This window comes from Zeugodacus cucurbitae, chromosome 3 (genome assembly GCF_028554725.1).
Source record: "Zeugodacus cucurbitae isolate PBARC_wt_2022May chromosome 3, idZeuCucr1.2, whole genome shotgun sequence".
NCBI lineage: Eukaryota > Metazoa > Arthropoda > Insecta > Diptera > Tephritidae > Zeugodacus > Zeugodacus cucurbitae.
In genome coordinates, this window is record NC_071668.1 from 2,790,950 (window position 1) to 2,800,401 (window position 9,452).

At 37.5% G+C, this 9,452-nt stretch overlaps 2 protein-coding genes across 2 annotated transcripts; one reads left to right on the forward strand and one right to left on the reverse strand.

Moving 5' to 3' along the window:
- Positions 1-239: 239 nt before the first annotated feature.
- LOC105209761 (high mobility group nucleosome-binding domain-containing protein 5) lies at positions 240-1,892 on the reverse strand. The gene has a single exon (XM_011180356.3). It carries the CDS (start codon positions 1,411-1,413, stop codon positions 487-489), a length of 927 nt encoding a protein of 308 aa, XP_011178658.2. The 5' UTR covers positions 1,414-1,892; the 3' UTR covers positions 240-486.
- A 1,891-nt stretch (positions 1,893-3,783) lies between these two features.
- LOC105209762 (V-type proton ATPase catalytic subunit A) lies at positions 3,784-7,935 on the forward strand. Its single transcript, XM_011180357.3, has 5 exons — positions 3,784-3,949; positions 5,056-5,152; positions 5,221-5,918; positions 6,006-6,983; positions 7,047-7,935. Exons 2-5 carry the CDS (start codon positions 5,077-5,079, stop codon positions 7,137-7,139), a joined length of 1,845 nt encoding a protein of 614 aa, XP_011178659.1. The 5' UTR covers positions 3,784-3,949; positions 5,056-5,076; the 3' UTR covers positions 7,140-7,935.
- Positions 7,936-9,452: the final 1,517 nt, after the last annotated feature.

Sequence of the window (9,452 nt, forward strand, 5' to 3'; positions counted from 1 at the left end):
TCATTGGGTAGAGATCCAAATCAACTCCTCTCTATTCGATTAGTGCGAATTAAAGCAAATAGACCCGGAGCAGAGACTTTATTTTTCGATAGGCTATAGGTAAAAGCAAACGCAAACCCATAATCATTTTTATATCCGGTCAAGAACCTTAAATTTCCATTCCATTCATGGGCTTCGAAGGCAGTCCCTCCATCTCTTCGATACAATTTACCGGTATTCATATTAAGCAATCTTCCCTTCAAAAATAATTTTTGTATTCTCTTTTATCAAATTTTATTTGTTTTACAATACATGTAAATATGTAAGTCGCGGTTTAGTAATTATAATAGAAACAATATTTGATTTTTGAACTAAAAACAACCAAAATGATAGCTTTACTTCCCAACACCAAGAAACTATAAATTAAATAGCGAAACTAACACAAGGCCTTCGCTTTTCAGCCACATTGCCTCTGCTACAGCTGCAGCTAATATTTAACGCCGTTTACTAATCGTGTCCGTGGCCTCCGTCACTGCTGCTGCTCTCCTTCTTCTTCGACTGCTTCCATTTCTTTTTCTCCTCTTTACCCTTCTTCTTGCCACCCTCCTGCTCTTCGCCCCACTTCTTTTTCTCTTCCTTTTTCTTCTTGTGCCCCTCGTGCCCTTTCTTTTTATGGCCCTTCTTACTGTGACCCTTCTTACCATATTCATCCTCATGTGCGCTCTTCTTGTGTCCGCCTTTTTTGTGATGCGCACCCTTCTCATGCTTCTTCACCTCTTCGAAGCCGCCGTGTTTCTCCTCTTCACCTTCATCATGATGTTCGTCATAGTATTTCTTCTCCTTTTTATCTTCGTTTAACTTGTGTACATTGTGTTTACCCTTAATCGAGTGTCCCTTCTTATACGAGCCATGATCTTCGAATTCGTGCCCTTTCTCGCTCTTCTTGCCCTTCTTGTGTTTCTTGTGATGACCTTCGTCCTTTTTATGTTTCTTCTCATGTCCATGTTCTTCTTCTTTTTCGCCCTTCTTGCCTTCCTTGTCGTGGTGTCCCTTCTCACCCTTCTCATGATGCTCCTCCTCCTTATGTCCCTTCTTACCCTTTTCGCCTTTCTTCTTCTTGCTTTCACTGTGTTTCTCCTCTTCGGATTTTTCCTCCCACGACTCCTCCTTCTCCTCTTCCTCCTCCGCTTCTTCTTCCTCCTCCTTTTTCTCATCTTCATGTTCATGCTTCTCAGAGCCAGCTACTTGCAAATCATCATAGCTCGGCTGTAAACTAGCAATAATTGCAACTGCATCGTCCGACTGTATCCCCAATGCGGTCGGTGCAGAAGCGCTCTCAACAATCACCAAAAGACAGCCTAACGCCACAAATATGCAGCCGATTCGGACACTAGTCCACACCCATGGCGAATGCATTTTGCTTCGCAAGGCCATAATTGCTGCTACTTGCCATTCACGGCAGGCCACTGCCTGCAGTTGCTTAGCTTTGCGTGGGTCCTTTTCCTAAATGTAAGTATGCCTTAAGTTGCTACTCCGTCTCCATCAACGGCTACGGTATCGCTTTGAAATCGTAATGTGCGCACTGCTGGACGGTGATGGGCCTTTTTATGTCTGTCGCCCAGTAATTTGCCAGCAACCGACCACTCTTGTCTCTAATGCGTGACCGAAACTCGTCACTGCTGTGCCATTACGAAGTCCAAGCACCAGCTACTTGTCACTTTTGCTAATTGAAAAGCCCAATTGGCCATGAAGTTACTGACTGCGGTCGCTGTGGTCGCACTGCTTTTGAGACACCGAAATTGTAACGCTGTACTTCAATGATTTCACGCGTTTATGTTTTTTCTCTCCTAATTTCACAAGGAAATAACGGCAAAAGTGAATGATGAATGAACCGTGCAGAAGAAAATAGTAATCCAATTTTTAATTTTACTTTTCAATGAATTTGTTAAATTGACTCAAAATTTATTGATACTAAATGAGGGAGTTATGAAATATTAAATTTATAAAATAAACTGGGCCAGACACAGTCGAACATTATTTAGCTTTATATTTTTTAATAATGAAAGACATCTCGAGGTGTCTATATTATTTAGTATATATTCGTTTATATTATATTAAAGACGTTACCGATATAGACCCCAATTTATATGTGACTATGGACTGTAACTATTCATAAAAGTTCTTTGGATGATGTCTTCTTTCGCTGATGTTCGCTGTATGAGACCTAGAGGAACGATTTCATCCAGACATACATAAGAAAGGTTATTCAGTAGATAGACAGTTAAATAGAACTAGAAGCAAATATAAACCAATTTGATCCAGTTTTTAGAGAGTTTAGTTCGGTTTGAAATCCGTTTTGATATCTTCGAATATGTCTCAGATCAGGGGACATCAATTTTTGCTCCGTAATCGGTCGCACGGACAGACCGCAACTCTAAAACGGACGAGCGGACAACCAGACAAAGTAAGTCATCTTTATTATTCCCTGTTTTTTTGATATAACCACATTGCCTTTATATTATGTACATTATATTAAGAGATTTCAATCTTTCTTCGAAACTGAAAAGGGTTAATACATATTAATAATAATAAAAGTTTATTAATTTTTATAATTGAACTAAATAAAGTCTCTTTAATAAAACCTAATCAATCTTCATTTATATTTCAAAGCTATTATACAATACGATCATTTAATTGAACAGCATGGCAACACTATTTCATTCTGTTTACTTCGAAAGAGAGTTGAAAGAGAGCTTTATCATTCGAGTTAACTGGCTCTCATATCAAAGCACACGCATAGCGAGTAGTGTGAGCTTTTATGAATATGAATTTCGAAACTTCTGATAAAATGTTGATTTGGATATTTCTACATGCATTGATTACATAATAGGGAGTTTTACAAAAAAAAATAAAAAACTAAAATTTATATTATATTATCATTGACATATGAAAACCAATTTTGCGTTTCAGAATGAAAAATAATAAATTTGTTAACTTTTACACCTAATATAATGACTATTCCACTGCTTTACTGATTCTCTTTGGTGTCTATGATATTTTTAAATTAGAAATTACTTTTTTTAGTTAACTAATTTATTAATTAATTAGAATTACATTAGCTAGAGAAGTGAAAATAAATCGTAAAATCCCTCAAGCTGCATTAATTGAAGTCAATGAAAAATATTTAAGAATTAATACGTTATACAGTTGAACTTCCATAACTCGAGCTGCTCTAACTCTGAAGTTCTCCACAAATCGATCTATTGAATTGTCAAAAATTATAGAAATTACATTCTGTAACTCGGAAGTCTCTCTAACTCGCAGTATTTTGTGGGTTATGGTGATTCGAGTTAGATAAGTTCTACTGTATATCAATAAAAATATATGCAATAATTTATAATATTTAAAAAAAATTCTAATTCAATCAAATTGTAAGACTGTTGATATGAAATCAAAATGTAACTGATTTTATTCCGCTATTAGAATTGTCAATTGAGAAACTACTTCTATTTTTACTCTAATTAAAAAGAAATGTACGAAAGTACAGACATTTTCGCTCATAATAAATCAAATTCCTGCATAAAGTTATATCAAAGTTCTCCCACAATAAATAAACGAAAAGCAACGCTGTGTAAAGTTCACAAAAAACCACACACAGCTGGCAACATTGATTAATTAAAAGCGTTCGAAAGAGCGCACACAGTGTCGAAGTTCGCTCAGCAAGAGCTTTTCGCTCGCTCAGCAGTGACGATCAATTCGACATCGAAATTCGAAGTTCGAAACAGATTTGCTGGCGACGTCGTTGATTTTCACAGTTGGTCTTGTTCTGCTGGAGAAGCGCAACGTTCGTGTATTTATTTCTGTAAAAACAAAAAACAAAGTGAGTTAACCGCACCACCGTGCAGTGATAAATTTTATTTGAACAAAATCCAATTAGCGCACATTTCTGTGGAACACTCTAACCAGAACGGTAATTATTGCGATAAATGGTAGAGTAGTCAATAGAGTTTTCTGATTAGATAATAAATAACTGGGCGGAGGGTGGTTTGTAGCGCTAAATGTTAAATACTAAAATTGCCACTTATTTAATTGAACTCTACGAAATATATAGTATATGTCCATATATAAATAGTGAACTAAAAGTGCATTGGGTTTGTTGAAACAAACAAATACAGAAATTGTTGATTTCTTTAAAAGATCGTAAAAACATAAGACCAAATTAATTGAGGTTGTCAGCTGACCTCGAGTGTCTTGTGATCGGCATCTAGTAGTAGCAAAACATTTCAAATATGCAAGTTACGACTTTGTAACTTAAATAGTTTTCCGATTAGTAATTATATCAAATATATTGAAACTGCAAGTGCGAAATTATAGATTTTAATGTAAAGAATTCAAAATGGTTGCCTGCGTAGTTTTTTTTTTCAACCGATCGTAGTTAATCAGTCGTCAGCTGACACATGCAGATGACAATAGTCTTGTGATCAACGTCAAATGCAACTGTCAAAGTTTCGAACTTCGAAAGTGAGTTTAGTATCTCCTTTCTTTTCACTTTTAATTTATATTTTGCTGCAAGAGTATTTCGTGCACAGTAAGGTATTAGAATTAAAATTTTAATTAGTTTAAACATAATTCTTTAATATTTTCTTATAAAAGAAATTTAATAAATAAATTTTCAATCGAACACGATCGCTAAGCTTGCTTAAATACATCGCTGCTGATCGGCAGGTCACGTGAACACAGAGCTTTCAACTGGTTAATGAAGTGCGAATATTTTATGTCATTGTTGCGAAAAGAAGCCTGTCTTTTAAGTGGTGTAGAAATCATTTACAAATTATATTCCAGTTAAGGTTTGTCCGAAATGTATTGGAAATGTTGGATAAAATCACGATACGCTACTTGCTTGGCAGACCATGTGAATTCTAATCAGAACTGATAAGAGAAAGTTGCTAATGTCTAATTCGAATATGATTCGTCAGCTGACTAAACACTTTATTTGCATTGTTAAACCTTGTTAAAAAACTATTTCTTCGCTACTAATTTTGATTTTATTAATTTTTAACTTTTTTTAATTTTCAGTTGAACATCTAAAAAGCCAAAATGTCGAACTTGAAGCGCTTCGATGATGAGGAAAACGAGAGCAAATACGGTCGCGTTTTCGCCGTATCTGGTCCTGGTAACTACAGCCTCTTGATCAATTTATGTGCCTTTGGAATTAACAAATATTTTCCTTAAATCTCACAGTCGTCACAGCCGAGCGTATGTCTGGCTCTGCTATGTACGAGTTGGTGCGTGTAGGTTACTACGAGTTGGTGGGTGAGATCATTCGTCTGGAAGGTGACATGGCCACCATTCAGGTATACGAGGAAACCTCCGGTGTAACTGTTGGTGATCCCGTCTTGCGTACAGGCAAACCTCTGTCCGTCGAATTGGGTCCCGGTATTATGGGTAGCATTTTTGACGGTATCCAGCGTCCATTGAAGGACATTAACGAGTTAACGGAATCCATCTATATTCCCAAGGGTGTGAACGTACCCAGTTTGTCGCGTACCCAAGCTTGGGAATTCAACCCACTCAACGTAAAAGTTGGTTCACACATTACCGGAGGTGATCTTTACGGTCTGGTGCACGAAAACACATTGGTGAAACACAAGATGATTGTGAATCCACGCACCAAGGGTACAGTTCGTTACATTGCTCCAAATGGTAATTACAACGTTGAAGATGTCGTTTTGGAAACCGAGTTCGATGGTGAGATCACCAAACACACTATGTTGCAAGTGTGGCCTGTACGTCAACCACGTCCAGTAACTGAGAAATTGCCCGCCAACCACCCATTGTTGACTGGTCAACGTGTATTGGATTCTCTATTCCCCTGTGTGCAAGGTGGTACCACCGCCATTCCCGGAGCTTTCGGTTGCGGCAAAACTGTCATTTCACAAGTACGTATAGAAAACCACAAACAAAATATTCATTTTGTTTTTTGAAAATCTTCATATTGTGCTAACATAATATTTTTTGCTTCACAGGCCTTGTCCAAGTACTCCAACTCTGATGTCATTATCTACGTCGGTTGTGGTGAACGTGGTAACGAGATGTCTGAAGTATTGCGTGATTTCCCCGAATTGTCTGTTGAAATTGATGGTGTCACCGAGTCTATCATGAAACGTACCGCTTTGGTAGCCAACACTTCTAACATGCCTGTCGCTGCTCGTGAAGCTTCTATTTACACTGGTATCACACTCTCCGAATACTTCCGTGATATGGGTTACAACGTATCTATGATGGCTGATTCCACCTCCCGTTGGGCCGAAGCTCTTCGTGAAATTTCAGGTCGTTTGGCTGAAATGCCTGCCGATTCTGGCTACCCAGCCTACTTGGGTGCTCGTCTCGCCTCCTTCTACGAGCGTGCCGGTCGCGTCAAATGTATGGGTAATCCTGAACGTGAGGGTTCCGTCTCCATTGTCGGTGCTGTATCACCACCTGGTGGTGATTTCTCCGATCCCGTCACATCCGCCACTTTGGGTATCGTACAAGTGTTCTGGGGTTTGGATAAGAAATTGGCACAACGTAAGCATTTCCCTTCGATCAATTGGTTGATTTCCTACTCGAAATACATGCGCGCTTTGGATGATTTCTATGAAAAGAACTTCGCTGAATTCGTGCCACTGCGTACCAAGGTCAAGGAAATCCTACAAGAAGAAGAGGATCTGTCTGAAATTGTACAGTTGGTCGGTAAAGCTTCGTTGGCCGAAACAGACAAGATCACACTTGAGGTGGCGAAATTGTTGAAAGATGATTTCTTGCAACAGAACTCCTACTCATCGTACGATCGCTTCTGCCCCTTCTACAAGACTGTGGGTATGTTGAAGAACATCATTGCCTTCTATGATTTGGCCCGCCACTCTGTAGAGTCGACGGCGCAATCCGAGAACAAGATCACATGGAACGTTATCCGCGAAGCTATGGGCAATATCATGTACCAGCTGTCGTCCATGAAATTCAAGGTGAGTTAAGAACATGTTGCTGTAGTTATTTGATTACTAATTTGGTTTTCGTTTTCAACATAGGACCCCGTGAAGGATGGTGAAGCCAAGATCAAGGGTGATTTCGAGCAACTGCACGAAGATCTACAACAGGCTTTCAGAAACTTGGAAGATTAAACTTTATAAGCCATTTCTAAACAAGTTTGCTTTAATTTTAAATTGTACTAAACGACAAGGAGCCTATAATATTGTTATGTAGATTAATTAAACGAAAATCGTGTAAACGCGTCATCCCAAATCAGTTAACGAAACGCAACCCAAAGGGACCAAAACAAAATATTCCTTTATAAAAGACAAAATTATGCATTCCACTTATAAATGTTTCCAACAAACGTATTTAAATCATTATTTACTATAATTAATTACATTGTTTTTCTGTGAAAATGTTTAAACAAACGAAAACATTCCGGCCTTTTGGTGTTTCTATTGAAAATAAGTGAGAAAAATAAAATGTTAATTGCAGGCAACAAACGTGAAACGTCCCAAAATGTACTTCCAATATTATTGTTAACATTTGTATCTTTTGGAATTGTAAGCCGTGCGCATTTATTGTTTACACACACACACACACACATACACTATATACATATATACAAGCTGTTGAGTGATTGTTTGCCATTCGCAAAGTGCGCATTCCAACTACAAAGTACACACACAAGTCAAAAGTGCGGCTTATTTGTCAACTTACACATTGCATATATATACTTATTTAAAAATGCATACCAGTAGTATTATTTGTATAATTGAAATTCTTGTTTTGTCAAAATCTAAATGTATTGTTCTCGCTGCTAAAGCTAACCTTCATTTGTTGAATGTAATGTAAATAATTACCTTATTGAAAATGTATTGTGAAAAGTGCATACTGAAATAAAATGTGCAGCCTCAAGCTACATTTTACTGTAAACATACAAAACGCCTGCTGCCGTTAGTTTATTTATATCTACATATTGGTGAATATTGAATATTAATGGAGTTTGGGTTGACTTAAATATGCATACCGTAGGCACTAACTAACTAACAATGAAGGGTACTGAATGTGGGGTGGTGGAGTTTTTATAAACAAATTAGTTTCACTCAAAAAAGGAAAATAATCTGATGACAGTCGACTAGTTTGAAGGAAGAATTAGCGATTAATAAAAAAAAACATTAAAACCTAACCTAACCATGTTATAAGTGTTTGTAAGAATTACTGTTATGATTTTAAAATTTGTCTCATCTAAAATTGTTTGTTAGCCCAAACGTTAGCGCGCACTTCATTTTCCAAAAATTTGTTGCATTTTCCCGAAACAGTCAACTGCCATGTCGTTCATTAGACCATGTGAAAGGTTAAAGTTAATAGCCCCAACGAAAATATATATGTAAGTATGTACTTCCGAAATGTGAGTGCGGAAACTTCAAAATTTATGACTCCGAAGTGCTAAAATATTAAAAACATTTAAACTCACCACTTTGTGGGCCACCAATAAATTTCAGTACCCTCAACTGGCAACGGCATAAACGCAGCGCAGCAGGTGAAGTGAGTGCTCGTGGCGTTCCACTTTGCTAAACATGACACGTCGCCAATGAAGGACATATACTCGCATACTACATGACACACACACATTCAAATTTCAACACGCTTGCATGGCGGCGGGCGGACGGACGTGCGACCGTCCGCATAAAATAGCCACAATAAAAATAAAATGTGTGCGCGTCAACAAAGAAAATTTCATTTCAACATGAAAATCTACACATGTGACGAAAGGCACAGTAACACAGTATGTGGCCAGTTGAGTTGTGTGTGTGTGCTTGATTTTGATGGCGTAATAAACTTGCGACGGCTCCACTTCTGGCCACGGTTGGCTGAAATAAAACCGTAAACTGACTTGACGAGGTGCTGAGCGGCAGTACCAGTGCAAAAGTGCGGACAAAAGCAATAACTGCAGGACATATTGTAACCATGACGCTTAATGGGATAATAAGTGGATAACAGTGAAAAGTCTAAGCTTATTTCTTTTTATTTTTTGACAAGATAGTTTGCGCTGGGCAGTTAAATAGAATTGTAGCAATGTTAGAATTCAGCAAAGGGTTGTGCGCTCACGTACCTTACTCGGTAAATATATATTTATGTATAAGGGTTGGAGATTAAACACTTGCTGTGAATTTATTACGGGTCTAAAAATGGTTTTATGATTTTTCGACTTTCGAAGCATTTCACCTGTCGAAGTAATTTGTATGTATTTTTACTGTTTTTAGAAAAGCTTCTGGGATGCCATATATTAAAATATCTGGGATGCTTAAAAATATCAAATACATAAAGATTACATGTGTCTTAATGCATGGTAAGTGGAATGTTGGAGTGAAGTGTTTATGTACTATATATACATTTAAAAAGTACGTGTCATGATGCTTTAAAACTTTAGTGTATAGAAATCATTAAGAAGTAAGAAC